This window comes from Myotis lucifugus, unplaced genomic scaffold (assembly GCF_000147115.1).
Source record: "Myotis lucifugus unplaced genomic scaffold, Myoluc2.0 scaffold_362, whole genome shotgun sequence".
In the NCBI taxonomy this organism is placed as follows: domain Eukaryota; kingdom Metazoa; phylum Chordata; class Mammalia; order Chiroptera; family Vespertilionidae; genus Myotis; species Myotis lucifugus.
The window spans coordinates 149,177-167,048 of NW_005871410.1; the positions used below are offsets into that span (position 1 = coordinate 149,177).

General features: G+C 40.9%; 1 protein-coding gene across 2 annotated transcripts in view; it reads right to left on the reverse strand.

Moving 5' to 3' along the window:
- Positions 1-3,721: 3,721 nt before the first annotated feature.
- The window catches only part of EXPH5 (exophilin 5), a 75,886-nt gene continuing 61,735 nt past the window's right edge, over positions 3,722-17,872 (reverse strand). For both annotated transcript variants that reach the window (XM_014466792.2, XM_014466795.2), the window contains 2 exons: positions 15,606-15,741; positions 3,722-11,938 (listed from right to left, as the gene is read on the reverse strand). In XM_014466792.2, the coding sequence (XP_014322278.1) occupies positions 6,588-11,938; positions 15,606-15,741 (5,487 nt within the window). In that variant the 3' untranslated portion in view covers positions 3,722-6,587. The remainder of the gene's footprint in view (positions 11,939-15,605; positions 15,742-17,872) is intronic.

Consider the following 17,872-nt stretch of genomic DNA (forward strand, 5'->3'; position numbering starts at 1 on the left):
CCTCATGCTGCACTAATCAGAATCTTTTCTTTGGGAATTTAAAAATCAGAGTTAAGGGATTTCAATTTGTAACTGACGGTTCTCTTAAACAGAGGCAATGTAAACGTTACCAGTTTTTGCCTTGTAGATGAAATGGAGGAGAAAACTTAGAGAGTTTTCTATATAGTGCACCATACGGGCTTGGTACAGTTCATAAGTGGCATCTCCACCCTTGGTTTTAGGGATAGCTCTGTTTCTTATGATAAATTCCTCCTTTGACATTAGAGAACTGTCTCATTTTCAATATCATTAATTAAAAAAAAACTTACATGGGCTTAGGCAAGCTTAGATTCCATAAAATGCATAAATATTTAATTATTTTAATAATATTTATTCAGCATGCAATTTGTCATGTATTCTATAAGATACTGGAGATATAAACTTCTATTTATTATAGTTCTTAGAGTGAATTTTAATGGCTAGATATTTGGTTTAAATATTGCATTCAGAATCTCATAGAATAGGTATACTTTCTCTTAAAACACAGTTGCTGGAAGAACCAAGATGGTGGCATAAAACGCCTATACTCGCTGCCTCCCACAACCACATCAAAATTACAACTAAAATATAGATCAACCATCATCCAGAACCATGGAAAGCTGGCTGAATGGAAGTCCTGCAACTAGAGAAGTAAAGAAGAAAGCACACTGAGACTGGTAGGAAGGACAGATGTGCGGAACAGACTGGACTGGCACCCTTGTGTGCTGCTTTTTTAATCGGGAGGAAGATCATCTCTGTGGAGGCTGCCCGGAGAAGCAAGGGGTTCCAGCTCCATACCAGACCCCCAGCCCAGGCTCTCAGAGCTGGGAAAAGAAGTCCCCATAACTACAGGCTGTAAAAACCAGTGCAGACTGGGGCTCAGTGACACAGAGGCTGCTGGAGACCCAGAGGTTCCTCTTAAAGAACCAACACATGAACCGAACTTACAAGGTTCTGCTTCCTCTGAGCGCCAGTGCCAAGGTGAGGCTCTGGGGGACACAGACACATACAAGGAGGAACTGGATTATTTGGCATCAGGGCAGGAACTTGAGGGTGGCTTTCTCCCAGACGGAGGTACTCACAGGGGTCATTGTTCCTACGCTGGGACCTCCCTGGTTGCAGGGCTGACTGGCAGTCATGTCTGTTTGCTTCACCCTGGTGATTCCCTGAGCCCCTGCCCTATCCAATTCACAACTCCACCCAACCTGTGTTTAGTGACTTTTGCATATGAATGGCCTGTCTTTGCTTAGGCTTCAGACTTCGCTAAAATCTCTCAAACAAGCTGCAGCTGGGTCAGGGAGTCTCAAATCTCTCAATAAAAAGTCCAGGAGTTTAGCCCAGATCAGCTGCTACTGCTCATTGCTGCCCTGGTTGCAAGTCTCATAGGGTCCCTTAGCAGCGGTTCTCAACCTGTGGGTCGCGACCCCTTTGGTGGTCGAACGACCCTTTCACAGGGGTCACCTAAGACGATCCTGCATATCAGATATTTACATTACAATTCATAACAGTAGCAACATTACAGTTATGAAGTAGCAACAAAAATAATTTTATGGTTGGGTCACAACATGAGGAACTGTATTTAAAGGGCCAGAAGGTTGAGAACCACTGCCTTAGAGGTTGGGAGAAACGTGCCTGGGGGGGGAAATGGTATGGGTGTGCTCCTTGGAGGGAGAGTGTACCCTGGGTCCTCTGTCCTGAGCATATATATCTCTTTCTTTCAGGTGGAAATCTTAGGGGAGGTCTTAGGGGAGGCTCTTAAAAGACTATTCATCAGTTTTCCAGGTGTGCTCTTTCAGGGTCGTGGTCTCCATTGATTGGTCAGTGCCAGGGCAGGGGGTCATTAGTCAATGCAGCTGGTCCTAAGGCAGCTAGGGTGTCACTTGCCTGGTTTTGCTGCTTTTCTGGGCCTGGAGTTGAAATGCAACTGAGGCCTAGATGTTATCTTTAGGGAGGAAAAGGTCAGGGTTCTAAACCACATGACCAGCGATATGCTAGGGGAGGACAGCTTACCCCGGGGTGAGGTTCTTGTTTTCCTAGTTTTGCCCTCGCTAGGCATCCAGAGTGTTCTGCCCTGGTGTGTTTCTATACCCGGTCCATTGTCCTTGCTCTGCTCATGTGTAAAACCCACTGATATATTTGAAGTGCATAATATAATTATATACATACAGTATATTTCTTTTTAAAATCTTTACTGTTGAAAGTATTACATACATCCCCCCTTCCCCCCATTGACCTCTCCCATCTGCCTCCGCTTCCCCAACCCAGGCTTTCACCCTCCCTACTGTCTGTAAATGTATATATATTTTTTGTGGATTTACATTTTTGAGGGGGTCTTGCTACCCATCCTCTCTTTCCTGATGTTCTTGAACATACCTTCCAATAGCCCTCCCCCCCCCCCGCACCTCCCACCTCTACCTACCCCGACTCCTTGCCACAAAGCAGCCTTGTATGTATCCCTCTGTATGGACACATGCTCATGCAGGTGTGTTGTTAATGATTACAAAAATGAGATTTTGCTTTTCTCACTCAACAGTACTCATGCAGACTCTTCCAAGTCAATGTATGTGGTTTTATTTTATGCTTTTTAATGGTAATATTACATATGTATATGTCCCATAAATATATTCAATCATTTTTTATTAGGTATTCACTTTATTTCCAGTTTTTGCTATAATCGAACATTGTAGCAATAAACATTCTTCTGTATAAGTCTATACATACTATTGCTTTTATTTCTATTGCTTTCTGGGGAAAATGAATATGGTGATTCAGTATGCTGGCTCACTCAACTTCCTGATTCTGCATCTTCCTGGTCATAACAGAGACAACAGCTCCATATCAACTCAATTCTGTGGCATGGTTTTAGCTTAGTGTCTATTTCCTCAGACCTACCAATGTTGAGTGTGCCGTGCCAGCACAGCCAAGGGTTTGGTGAGCCTGAGGAGGGGCGGTGAAGGGTTAAAGAAAAGACAGACAAAGAGAATATAGCTGGGGCTCGGTGGATCTCCTGTGCCTGGACGAGGCCACAGAGAAGGATCCAGCCAGCAAGCTGAGGCTTTATTTTATAGTCAGAGAAAAACAAGGTAGTGGTCAACATAGTTACAACGTTCTTGTAAGTTTCACTTGTCTTGGCAGCACTTGTTGTATCTCCCACAGCCCATTAGCTACCTAGGAAGGATCTAGGGGGCGGCCATACGGTCAAACTTAGTTATGCTAAGAGGGCTCTGTCCTCTAAGCTGGGACTTGTTTGTGGCTCTGCCATAGGTTGATCCGAGGCTTAACTTTAGAGCTGCTCCCTACAGTTGAGCAGGAATTAACATTGCATGTCTTATATTCCCATTACAAAGACCTATTTATTTTTCATCATTGCTACCGGGCAGGAAGACCCAGCTCCATGCAGCTCCCTCTTCCTCTATAAATGTGGGAGCTCTCAGAGAAATGCTAGACTTTATTCACTCCTCTTCCGTTAGGCAACTGGGTACAATGATCTCATTTGTTGGTTGTCTGTTTTGGGGTACACAGAGAAGAAGAGAGAGGCCACTGTTTTTTTAAAACCACTCATATGGTTGATATTCAATAATCACCAAAAAGATGTGTTTGAATACTCTTGTACTGTGCCTCTTCCCTTTGTAGTTTTCCTGAAACTTTCACATTTAAAAAATCATCATTTGAGGATGGGAATGAAAACTAAGTCAAACAGTGCATTTATTGAAATCATTTATTTCAACACAGGTATTGTTTTAAAGGTGTGCTTTGTCTCATTTCACATCTGGAGAACAGTTTGAGAACAAGTATATAAAAGGATTATTTGACAGCATTTTAACAAAAGTGCTTAAGGCTTATTTGTTTCAGGACACAGGAGTTCCTGTTACAAAGAGCCCCTAAGTGGTAATACATCACAAACTTGCTTTGAGAATAAAATATTTACACATTTACACTGTACATCTAACTGGGATATTCTGGAGCAGTACTAACATTAACAATAAACTCTTACCAGTAAGGTCTCTTTAATCCACTGGCATCCTTTTACAGTTTTTCCAATTTGATTCCCTTCTTCACCATCACCTAAGTGGACTTTCTTTCATAACCTCCAATACAGGCACCAAGTTACCTCCTACAGTCACTTTTATTAGCTTATTATCAGCCAAAAGCTTGTTAGGAGCAGTTAGAGTTTTATTAACATCAATGTATTTACAATGTAAGGGAATAAATTCTTTAGTGAAAAGTCTCTAAAAATTAAAATAACCTCATTAGGCCCTATTTTAAATGGACTTTACATTTAAAAATTTATGGCTTTAGAAGTCCATTATCTAAACAAGTTAATAATTTACCAGATACTTATTAGTATTGATTCTCCCTCCTGGATTATTCCATTTATAAGTATAAAAATTACTATTATAAATTACTACAGCTATACCAAAAATGGATATTAAAAAGCAGTAGTTTTTATGTTAAAATACATAGAAATTTTCTGTACTTCTTTAACGAAGTGTTTTATAAAAGTATAAAACTATAGAAGGTGCTATTTTAATACATTTTCTGTTTTCTTGATTCTTAAGCCAAACCAACAGCAAACATTACAAATCGTGCAAGTGAGTGCTGACCATCAGTTACCTTTGAAACCAGATATAGTAGATTCCAGTGCAAAGATTCCTCACCTTAACTTACCTATGTTAACAATGTTGTTTCAATGTTAATATAGCCTAAACTCAGTGAAAAATAAGCTAACTTCATCTCCTCTTTTGTAGCATACATGTAGACTCAGATATTTACTGAAATAGAACTCAAAAGCTGGTCATTAAAAAAAAGTCAAGAATCAATATTAAAATATTAATTGAATATCTTTAAATTACATAGAAAATATAGGTCATGGTTTATGAAAACTTTACTTAAATAAGCAGATAAATAGAAAAAGGGAAAGGTAGAATTTACAAACATTCATAACACAAAATATTAAATGTTATTTATTTTTTACCATACAAATTCAAATTAGAAAATATAGAATAGTTGATTTGAAATTCTATTATCAGTCTCTTTAAGATCAAGATTGGTCAGAGCCTGAAGTTTAAAACAATTTACAGATTTAAGGATTAGCTCTCAAGTCAGTTACCACATCTTCATTAGTTTTGAGTTGCATGGGAACAACATAAACTTGCCCTAGCATTTTGCTTCTAAGCCAGGCAATGATTAAGAAGATAATGATAATATAGCACTGTCTTGAATTTTATCAGTTCCAGATCTCCATACAGGTCACCAACACCTATCATCATCCTTAATTTATATGGATAAAACAGACTAGTGCAGAAGTAAGTATAAAGCAAACAAGTATAAGCTCACTCATGTTGACCTTCACAGTACTAAGTTGGCATGCTTTCTGTAGTTTTAGCAAATTAATCTTTATTCTGATTAAGAGGAGAGAAATCCCCCTGAAGTTCTGCATGGCAACTAAAGCGTTAGGAAAGTCAGGTTATCAGAGCGTATGGGAAGTTATTTCGTTGGATAAATTACCGAAAGAATCATAGTAACAAGCCCTCAGAAGCTCTGCCTTGTTCTTTCTAAGGGTTTGGTAAATGATCCCACAGGTTAGGGACTTGGCCAAGGTTACCACTGGAAACTGATGACTACAATGTCCCACATGGAAAAAAGGATTCAATCCTGCAATGAAGAAATGGAAAAATGTAGTATGGAAATGGGAAAAACCAGTTGCTTAGAGAGCTGCAATAGGAATTTCAGTCTAAAGAAGGGGTGTCTACTTGTCTCCACCACTCAGTTATGTTTCTTTCCTAAGCAGAAATTCTGTGGCCAAGCCTTCTGTCCTCTCAGGTCCTTGACTTAATTAAAATTTAGCTCTTAAGAATTCAGCCAATTCTTACAATTTCAAAGGAATTCCTACAAGTGTTGTTTGGCTTCCTAGGAATTCAGCTCCTTATCTATCATCTCAATAAGCACTCAAGACATGTGCCTCCCTGGCTCCACCGCGGATACAACAGGAAGTCCTTATAAAAATTCCTTTTTTCTTTGTCAAAGAAAATAAACCCTAAACCCTAAACCTCCTAAATGTTGATGAGTTAAATAGGATGATACTATTTACACCACTGTCATCATCCCTACATTTTATTTAATGCCATGATATGGGGTGTGGGCCAGAGGAGGTCAATAGAGTTTTGCAGTTGAACTAGCTAACTAGTAAGTTTTGTATGTGTTTGGGATATTAGGGTTGTAAATCACAATGAAAGGTCTAAAAAAAAAAAAAAGTCAGGGGGAAAGTAGAGCAGAAAGCCAAAATTGAACAGTGAACTAGAGACTAAACTGGGTGTGGGGAGGAAGGCTAAGGATATATACAGAGGAAGAAAATAGCAGAGAATCCCTCAAAATGAGAATTGATTGCTGTGGAATTCAGGAAGTAGAGGGAAAAAAGAAAAAGAATTTGGGTTGCTTCAGAGCAGGTACTGCCCAAATAGATTTTCTTTTTTTTTATATATTTGTTCTTCCCATAGACACACACAATTATACTTAATTTCCACTATCAGCTTTTGGAGAAAAGGTTATGCATTTTATTGAAAAAAGCCTCACAGTTCTGACTCTTTGTCATTTTCATCCAGGTAGTACTCATCATCTGTGGTTGTGTCTGTGTCACAGTCTGAGTCCAGTGGATCCTCTTCATAGATATTAAGTGGTACATTTGGAGGTAAGCCACCTTCTGGCGTCAGATTGCTAGGAGAATCTGAGCTCGATGACTCCATGGGGTTAGGAGGGTGAACTATTTCATCTTTCAGGAAGCCAGGGTTCTTCAGAAAACTTGGTTTCCAGAGCCTTCCTTGTGTGAGTGACCTCTTTACATTCTCCAAGAAAGCCAACTGCTGCTCTTTCCCAAATATCCCATAGTCAATAGGCCTGGATATAGATGTTGCTGACTTGGGACCCGTTTCTGCCCTGCCACTCTGCAAAGCCCAGCTTTCATTTTCATCACAGGAGGAAAGTTCAGAAAAGGACTTGAATCTTCGACTGGACTCACTGTTGTTAGGGAATTCGTGCCCAAGGGTCAGGCGGCTCAGGGCATTGTCAATAGAAGTGCTTTCAGAAAAATGGCGCTCCCTGGCTTTCGGAGGATGACTTTGGCGTAGCAGATTGCCGTGCACATGGATATTTTTTAAACTCTTTGAACGATAGGGGTGTGGTTCAGGTTCCCACTCCTGAGATGCAGTGCTCCTTTGTTGTTGCTGACACATGGCCAGCGGGATGCTCACTGTAGATTTCTCCGCAGGCTCCAATGGTAGACGAGGGGTCAGCCTCCTCGAATGGCTGGAGAAATCGACTTCGCTGAGGCTGGTGAAGGTGGGTTGGGCCAGGGTACCTGACTCTCTTTCCAAACTCTGAACTACTGTTACATCTTTAGAATTCTCATGCTTTGGTGGTGATTCTGAGATATTTCTAAACTCATCCAGACGTGGTTGTGAAATGCTGCTAGACTTCTGATTGCTTAAGTGTGTGGAAGCTTCTCTGTTGGGTATCATAGTAATCTGGAAAGGGTCCTCAGATTTCCTCACATCCATTCCATCATGATTCAACTTGTTTTCATCTGTAGATTCTGTGGACTTTGGGGTAGGCTCAGGGGACACTGGGTTGCAGTCTGGTGTGCCAAGAGATAAACCACCGAAACCAGAGCTGTTCTCACCTGGGGGGAAGATAGTAGCTATATGTCTTCTGGGGCTTACATCTTTAGCTGGAAATTTTCTGCTTGCTTTGGACATGGCCGCCAATCTGTGTTTAACGGAAGATCTGCTTTTCCCCTTTTCTAGGTCATCCAAACTGGTTTTGTCTTTATTGCTTCCTGCAGGAAGTGAGAGTTGATCCCATGCCAACCCCTGTGTTTCATCTTTAGCCTTCCCCTTCTTTGTCAGAGTTACCTCCTGACTTCTTTGAGGTAGTTCTTTGGGTTCCGACTGCAAACTATCCAAATCTCGTTCACCTGAACAAGTCTCCTCATCAAGATGTAGTTTATGCAAAGCTGGCGTAAGAGCAAAGACTTGGCTTTCTGAGTCAGAAAGTGCTTTATCCGTCTTTCTTTGGAAATCTGCTCCTCTGACTTTCCTAGGCTGCAATCCATCGGAGCGGTCATCTTTAGCGATTCCCGTGCTGACTTTCTGAAGACACTTTGCGCTTCCAGTAGTTGTGATGGCTACACCACCACCTGCACACCCCCCAGAACTACTTCTGGTTTTCAGATTTTCAACGTTCCCTTCTGAATGGGCTGGAGGATTAGCAGATTTAATGGAGTGCTGACAATTTTCAGATTTCTCTTCTGTGACTTTTTCCCCCTGAAGCATTGATGAAGTATGCAGGGTTTCACTTTGCAACTTTCCCCCCCTCTTTTTCTTGCTTTGTGAATCACCTAGAGGTGTTTTAGCTAAGTTATCTGGGGTAGTTTCTCTAGTTTTAGATTCTCCTTTATGAAGAGAAACATCTGCCTCAATAGAAGCCATTTCCTGTAGTGTGGGTTCTGAGGGCCCAATACTTGGTAATTGTAAAACAGTCTCATTCTCAGTGTTGTGAGAAAGGCAACTGCTGTTTTCCTGAGACTTTAGGTCTTCAGATGAAGTTGTTCCTGACTGCTCTTGTGCAGAATGATTCAGTTTCTCTTTTTCTAAAGTATCAGGGAATGTTTCAGATGCCACTTTAGTTGATTCTGTAAGTGAGTCAATATTTTCAGTATACTTTTGGAGGAGGCTACAGAATTTTTTGCTGTGTTTCCTTGGTAGAGTGTAATATATTGACACGATCTCAAGACACTTTACATTCTCTTCATCACCAGAAACAGAAAACATGCTCGTAGTCTTAACTTTATGTAATGTTTTCCCACTTTTTCCCCCTGACATAGCCGAAGAAAGGGGTAAAGGGTCTTCATTTGAAAGGGAAAATGTACCTGTCTTGGAGGCAACAATTTTACCATCCTTTTCAATGCATTCTTGACAGTGTTCCTTTCCGTGGTGTCTTTTGGTTAAAGAACAATCCCTAACAGATGAGTCACTTTCCAGAGGGTTCAAGGTTTTCTCCCAAGGTTGTAGTGTTATAGCAGAAGCATCCATGTCTGTGATCAAGCATTTTTCTCTCTCATCTTTCCCAAGGGAGGCATATGGTACCCCTAAAGGACATGACACAGCCCTCTTGATGAGGAATGGAAGGGGTCCTTTTCTAATGAAAGCAGGCCCAGTGTTTGTCATCCTCTCTGTGGCTTTAGGCCCAGCTGAGGCCGAGTCTGAAACTACTTTGGAACAGCTGATTTCTGACTCAGAAGAACTGGGGCTGAACTTGTTTGATGTGTTTCTCCCTATTGGATCCTCTACATCAGTTTCAGATTGGCGTGGAAGTTGCTTATTCCTAAATGAAGGAGCCATTATCTTACTTTCTGACTTCCTGCTGTTAATGGGGAAACTGTCTGCTGTTCTTGGTAAGCTACAGTAAATTGTGTGGAGCTCAGGAGCCTTGGGATCACTTGGATTCACCTCCATGAGGCTACTGCTGCCACTTGTGGGTGCTGATTTACTTTCTGTTTTGCTCAACTTTTCAAGATAGGATATACGCCGTCTTACTTTTCCTTTTCCCCTTCCAGCCCTGACAGGAGAATGTGAATGGGGTTTGACATCAACCACTCTGTGATGGATAGGCACAAAACTAGCATCTCTGCTTTCATTTTCTGAAGGGCTCAAGGTAAACGGATTATTTTCATGCTTGCTATTATTGTCTTCATTTTCTTTTTCTCTCAAAGATGGATCTTTGCCTGAAAGGCTTTTCCCAGAGAACACTGTAGTAGAAGGAACTATCAGAGCACCAAGGAAACCATTATTTGATGGCGAAGAATCTGGTGCTGTACCTGATGGCAGACCTAAAGAATCACGTGGGATACTGTGGCCCGCAGTTGACTTGCTACCATTGGTGGAATGCGTTTTGGTACATTGTTCTTCCTTGGTATCTAAAATAGCAGACATTTCTGGTGACTGTGTATTTTGATTACCAGTAGATTCAGAGCTCCAGTGGCTACTTTCAATAGTACTTGAAATAGCTTCATTACTTACTGTTAACTCCTGGAGGCCACCTTCACTTGGGCTGGGAGTCAATGATGGTATTCTGCTCTCTTGAATGAAAGGAAAGAAAGTTGCTGGGCCAAGTTTTCTGTTTTCAGTGTAACTCTGATCTTCCTTTGGTTCATTGGCCTTACCTCCCTGTGATATATGCATTTTGGAGACATCTTTCCCAGAAATGACTTGGGGTGACTTTTTTGAACTTTTTGTGGTCGATGCATTAAAAACAAGTCCATTGGTTTTGGCAGAGTCTCGGGAGAGGGGACTTTGAAAATCAGCTAAAGGATTAGAGATTACTGTCTCTGGTTGGGGCTTTTCACTTGTTGTGTTTGTCTGGTCCATCTTGTTTAGTTGTTTGTCTTTTTCCAAAATAGATCCATTCAAGTCTTGCTCATCATTCACTTCTGAGGCCAAGATATTGGGTTGGCTTTGAGTAAGAGGTGGGGAATCAACTGAATCGCTGTTGGTCACAGTGACTTCTGTGTAGCTTCTTATTAGAAGAGAGGCAGGCTTACTTTTCTGCCAAGTGACCGTGGGATTCTGAACATTGGGACCCTGACGATTCCCTTTGTCATCGGAAATCTGGGGGAAAGAACTTCTGAATGAGGATGCCAGAGTCGGAGCAGTTCCAAATGAGTAAGGTTCTTTGTTTCCATGTACTTCTACAGGAGAACTGTCCTGTTGACATCCTAACCCCCTAGATTTGATGTGATAGTTTGAACCCACCATGGAGCACATATTTGGTGTGCCAAAATGAGTCCTCTGGTTTCCATTACCTTGTGACACCTCCATGCTCTCCAGAGTAGACGTCTGAGGATCAAACTGCCAGGGATATGGCTCTTCTTGGTCTCTGGAAATATCTGTTCTGTAGCTAGGTGAAAATGATGCCCAGTGTTGGGAAGAAACATTATGGCCGTGGCCAGCTGATGCACAGTTTGCCTCAGGGGAAGTCATTTCAAAGTCTCTGTCAGAAGTGAAAGGTTTCCTACTTTGACGAAAGCCAGACCAGGGAGCATGTTCTTCCTGTTGGCCCCCGAAAGGACTTTGTCTAAATCTCTGTTGCCTGCTTCGTCCAAAGGTATTGCTAAAAAAAGACCTCGCAAATGGGTTGTCTTGACGGTAGAATGGCATGTTCTCTGAGTTCTCAAACGGGTCAGGACTCACTGTGCGATCCATGGGGGAATTTAAACTTACATTCTGGTAAATATTCTGTGAACGATAAAATTCATATCTCCTAGTCTCCTGAAAACACCTGGGATACATATACTGGTCGGCAGGGTCAATTTCCATTGGTGATGGTGCCCTCAGGAACTCTTCCTGGTTCGGCCTCTCTCCAGAAGAATCTGATCTATTCCATATGATGGATGATAAAGGAGTTCTCTTTGGGCTCTGCTGGTGGCTTGGTGGCATAAACCCACTCTTGTTCTGAGTAGTGGCTGGAAAATGTATGCTTCTTGTTGAGAAACGCCCTGTGGCTGGTGAGGCTAATCGTTGCCTGCTGTCAAAACACAGAGAAGTACTGCCGAAAGCATTCTTTTGCGCATAATCTTCTTTTAAAACTCGGGGCTCCCTTGTTCTGTACATATCATAAATGGTCCTTGTTCTAGGAGAAAAGGTTCTAAATCCTTCTCTAGGGGCTCCTGGTCTGAGGATGTCATAGACAGACATATTAGAAGTTTCATTAGCGTGGTTTTTGTGCCTTCCTGTGGTATTTCCATGTTGGTTCCCACTGGAGTAAAAATGACTGAACTGTGTTCTTGGTCCATAGTTGAGAGGCGTTCTTGAATTCACTGAGCTTGAAGACTGCTCCTGAGCCAGGGTGCTATCCAAGTCATCTAAAACTGAAAGGAGAATATGAGTGACATTTTGGTATAACATTTTAGCTTATGTTGGGGCCCCTCTTGAAGAAACATAATAATTTTATGTTTATCATATTATCATAGATGTGATGACATTAATTTTGATTATAATTTTACAATAGTCTGACTTTTACAAAGCTGTAATGAAAGTTTCTTTTTCATACTTTTTCAAAGTTAACCTTCCATAATGCCTTAATGGACATAAAGCTACATTTCCCCAAATGACAGGTTTTAACCGTGGCTTCTTTTAGTACTTCTTTTGTGTCACTAAGTGGCTAAAGTATTTACAGCCATGTTTACCTCAGAGGATTGTAATAGAAATGAGTCTGTAAACAACATGTGATTTCTCAGTTCTACATTAAGAAAACAGTATTACCACCAAAAGTTTAACACCTAATTTATAAACATACTTACTTGGATGGATTTGAGCAATTCATAAAATTTAAAGTTCTATACAATATTGTTAAATGATTTGCTAATGGTAGATTGTTTTTCCTGGAAAAATTAAGACCTATTAGTACTCGCTTATTGAAAAAAATTTATTGGTTGATTTTAGAGAGAGAGGAAGGGGGAGAGAGAGAAACATCGATTTTTGTAGTTCCACTTATTTATAAGGCCCATTAGCACTCCTTTAAGATAGCACTTCCTATGTGTCATGCACAATTCTAAGCACTTAAATTTATTAACTCATTAAATCCACACCTAACCTTATAAGATTTGGTATTATTACTAGTCTTGTTTTAAAAATGAGGAAACGGAGGCACAAAGAGATGAGGTAAGTTGCTAAGGTCACACAGCTAGTAAGTACATGGATACAGGCAGTCTGTCTCCAGAGGTCATACACGCAACCGCTGTGCAAGGCCACCTCAGTGCCGTAAAAGTTCACTTTTCACTATTTCTTTTAATGGATTATAGAGATGATTTCACTATGAGCTCACAATGTTACAAGGTTGGGAATGGCCACTGTCAAACAATGTTTACCTTTCTCTCAGTAGCAAGGTCAGAGAATGGTGTCCAAGTTAGGACCTAGTGACCTTCTCATGCCAAGGACCTAGGCCAGTGATGGCGAACCTATGACACACGTGTCAGAGGTGACACGCGAACTCATTTTTTTGGTTGATTTTTCTTTGTTAAATGGCATTTAAATATATAAAATAAATATCAAAAATGTGTCTTTGTTTTACTATGGTTGCAAATATCAAAAAAATTTCTATATGTGACACGGCACCAGAGTTAAGTTAGGGTTTTTCAAAATGCTGACACGCCGAGCTCAAAAGGTTCGCCATCACTGACCGAGGCCAACCCCAGACCAGTGCTCGGGCTTCCTAGGTCCACATCTCTGTGCTCAGACCAGTCACAGGGTATTTGCAGTTGGTTTCTCTTTGAATTGTGTTTATTTAATCATATTTGACATCTTTTTCTCAATAAAAACCTGTTAGAATTTAAATAGGACCATAATCTTCTAAAGTTTTAAGATTCCCTAAAGCCCACATTGTAGTAGATATAATTTTACCATATTCATGTTACAATGACTATAAGTCGATGACACCTTTATTGAAGAAATGTTCATTCAAGAAGATAAAATCTTTATGAGAAACAAGTTAGGGGATTATTTAAATTGCTAAGGCGTTTTTACAGAAATCTTTCATTCTGAGTTACATAAAATGGTGCACTCTCCTCGGTTATTTAAAATTACTTGTTATCAAAACATTTGATTTTGACTCTTCAATGATAGGGAAAGCGAGGCATATCAGTATCTGAGTGAATGTAAGTGTGATGTACTTGTGACATGTCAATTAGGGCAGGTGCTGAAGGGGTTTTTGGCCTCTGTTCTGGATTACCCCTACCCTATATTATTTGTAAGTTGGTGCTATTAAGTTTGCACAGCCAGTAGAAGAACTGATCTTGAGCCTTAATGATCTGTAACTAAGGAATTCCTCAGGGAATCATCCTGTCAGTGCTTTAATGAAAAAAAAAAATTATCTCATCTCTGAAATCATTTATCCCACATATCCACAAATAAAATAATCAAGCAATGCCAAACTATAGGTGGGGCAAAAAAGGAAATGCTCCAAAAACAACAATAACACAAAACCAAAACTATGTAATGAGTAACAATAATCTGCCTTTAAAATAATTATAATAAAATCTCCTTGATTGCTATTCTCCCCTTTAAGCTGTTCATAATTTTTCTTTCCTGAAATAAAGTCTTTTGCTGACTATAAAAGCAATATGTGGTGAAAGGGCGAGGGCTACGCCCTCCATCTTGCCCCGTATCCTCCATTTTTGGGCAGCCGTGTGCTCAGCAAGCAGCTTCTTCCCAGAAGCCCAAGCCTCTGCTAGCCACGCCCAGGATTTCTTTAAACTAACCAATGACAATCAAGGGACGTGCATGCCATAGATATGACCACATCCTGTGTAACAAGACCCGACTTGCACCTGGCCAATCGGCAGGGCCCACAGTCATCTCTCCTCCCCTCACTCCACCCCCCTATTAAAAACCCCTTTTTCCCATGGGGGTGGCACTCTCGTCTCGCCGCTGCGTTGGTAGAGGCTGGGAGCCAAACCCGGGTTTGTGATAATAAAGACTCTCTGCTTTTGCATCGGACACGGCTGGCTCCCTGTTGGTCTATTGGGGATCTTGAAATCTGGGCATAACAGTGGTTATAACAGAACATACAGGAAAGAATAACGAAAGAGGTAAAACCACCTGGAATCCTCCTCAGAGGGAACCACTCCTTACATCCCCATAGAATCCCAAATTAACAATGGTGTTTTACTAACTACTCTTGAGGTTAAAAAATAAAAAATAAAAAATAAATCCTGTTCTGCTTCTCCTCTTTATTTCCAGAGAGGCCAAGTCATTTTTTCCATTTCATATACCATTGCTCTCCTCTACCAGCAAAACCCTTTTCTGAAACAGAGATTTTCCTCTGGGTCTCTTTCCTCGGAAGCAGGTTCTCTGCCGGGAACCATGTTACTAAAAGGGGTCCCCCGGTTGCCAGTCAGCTGGGTGCCTCTCACTGACCCCCTCACCTGTCCCAACTACAGGGCCTAGGTGATGTCACTGCCCTTGCAAATTGAATTTAGTTCTGCAAGTGAAGCTGGGGGATGACTTCAGAGTTACTTTTCCAATGGCCAGGCTTCTTTTGATACAGAATAACCTATGTAAATGTGAGCTATATTCACATAATAATAACATCCATGCGTGTGTTGTACTTTTGGAATCTCTTTCTTTATTGCTATCTATCGTACAAGGTTAACTGTTTAACAACAATTAGATTTCATCACAGTGCATTTAGGTAGGTCCTAATCAGTAACAATAAAAGCTCACTAAGAACAGTAAACTTTATAGATACATTTCCTAAAGGTGCATTTCCTTTTCAACTGAGGTTAAATATTAAACATTATGACCATTCCATAGATTTATCAGCCTTGGTCTGAGAATATTTGCTTAGATTATATTTAAACTTAAGAGTCTTTAATATTTGTGTTAATAACATATAACAGCATCCTCTCTTTAAGTAAGGTAAACAAGAGGATTTCAAAAATAAAGTAGAGTTTGATATGTTTTGAGGGTTTTCATACAAACTGTAATTATTTGCTTTAGTTTAGGGAGTTGCAAAGAGGATTTAATGCATAGACTTACCTCGGAAAAACTCGTTGTCTAGCACAGAAGCACCCCACGGGGGCACACTGCTTCCCTCCCTCATGCCTGCTGGCCTGGGCGCAAATGCACTGTTCACTGGGTGGTTTTCCAGAGGTGAACTGTATCGTTTTGCCTGCTAATTTTAAAATAGAAAATGCAATATTATTTCTGGAACTTCTGTAGAGAGAATACTCACATATTCCCACAGAAATTTTCATTGCTTAAGAGTACTACTCTAAGGACTGCCATCAATTTTTCTAACATTTGTTCCTCAACTTAATAGTGTTTTGTTGTTTCTATCATTTTCAAGTGATCACAAACTTCTCCTTACCTATGTCAATTCTTTTTACTATGAGTCTTCAGGCAAGATATTGAGTCTTTCTCTGTCAAAAACTCCTATAAACTTAAACAGCACCATACAAACCTTAGGGAAATTCTTGAAAAACAGGAAAGAAATTGAACTCTCTTAAGTTGGGAGCATTGTCTCCATGGCCCCAATGGCTAGAATTTTAGATTTCTTAACACTGTACCTATTCTATCAAGAGATGGTTAGCTGAAGCTTGAAGTAGACCTTAAGATTTGTGAACTTCCCTTTTCTCCACATCCTTGCACTGCTGGTGGGAATGCGGATTGGTGCAGCCACTGTGGAAAGCAGTATGGAGTTACCTCAAAAAGTTAAAAATGGAGCCCTGGCCAGTGTGGCTCAGTGGTTAAAATGACGGTCCCTGCACTGAAGGGTCACAGGTTCGATACCTGGTCAAGGGCATGTACCTGGGTTGCAGGTCTGATCCCTGGCCCAGGTCCGGGCATGTGGGGGAGGCGACCAATTGATGTGTCTCTGTCTCACACATTGGTGTCTCTCTCTCTCTCTCTCTCCCCTCCCTCCTTACCTCCCTCCCTCTCTCCCTTCCACTCTCTTTCAAACCTAATGGGAAAATATCCTCAGGTGAGGATTAACAAAAAATAATAAAAATAAAATAAAAATGGAGCTGCCTTATGACTCAGTGATTACACTTCTGGGAATTTATTTGAAGGAACCCAAAACACTAGTTTGAAAGGATATATGTATCCCTGTGTTCATTTCAGTGTTATTTACAAAAGCCAAGATTTGTAGATGAGTGGATGAAACAGCTGTGATACATTTACACAATGGAATACTACTCTGCTGTAAAAAGGAAGAAAATGCTACCCTTTGGGATAGCACAGATGGACCTGGAGAGCATTATGCTAAGTGAAATAAGCCAGTCAGAGAAAGACAAGTATCATATATATGATTTCACTCATATGTGGAATCTAATGAACAAACTGAACTACCAAGCAAAATAGAGACAGACTCAGAGAAAACTGGCAGACAGCTCTGGTGGTGGTGGTGGTGGTGGTGGTGGTGGTGGATCAGTTGGGGGAAGGGAGAAGGGATGGAGCAAAAAAGAAAAAAAGAGAACTCATAGACATGGACAACAGTGTGGTGATTTCTGGGGTGGGAGGTGGGTGGCGGTGGCAGAGGGCATGGAGGGGACAAAAGGTGACATTAAATTAAATTAAAAAAAAATTTTGTGAACTTGCCCATGCCTCTGTAGCTCAGTAGCTCTCACATCAATGTATGGATCTCTCTCTCTCTCTCTCTCTCCCTTCCTCTCTCTCTAAAAATCAATAAACTATTTTTTTTTTTAAAGAACTTGATGGATGTGGCAGGGGAGGGAGTACTTTTATCCAAAGAGTTCACTTAGAATGGTAGACCCTACCAGAAAGACACAAGATGCTGATTCATAGTTTGGAAACCCAGGTGCTGAAAAGTATGACCTTGTAAAATTTTTCAAAAATCATTGCTAGCTTTACGGGATTTAGGAGAATGATGTAGAGCTAACGTTGCTTTCTTTACTAGCAAATGTTTATTTTGATTTCATCAAACCCATCACTGCCCTACTTTCAAGCTTAATTTGTCCTCATAACCTTGGGGGAATTATCCACTCCCACACCTTCACTTTCTTGCGCCACAACTTCATTTGCATTTCCTCTGCCAAACTGGCTCTGTCACTCCTGACTCCACCTCAGCTAATCCTGCACCCATCCCTGAACCATTCCAGCATCTTTGTTTTCAGTCCCCTCTGTGACCCAGTCCTTGCCTCTTGACTCCTTTCCTTTCCCAAGTTTTCCCTTCCCATTTGATGTTCACTATTACATTTCATCTCACTCTGAAAGCCTCAGCACAAATCTTTAATCTTTCCAAAACTCCAACTTCTCTCCTTCTCCAGCACAGGTCTGTCCAG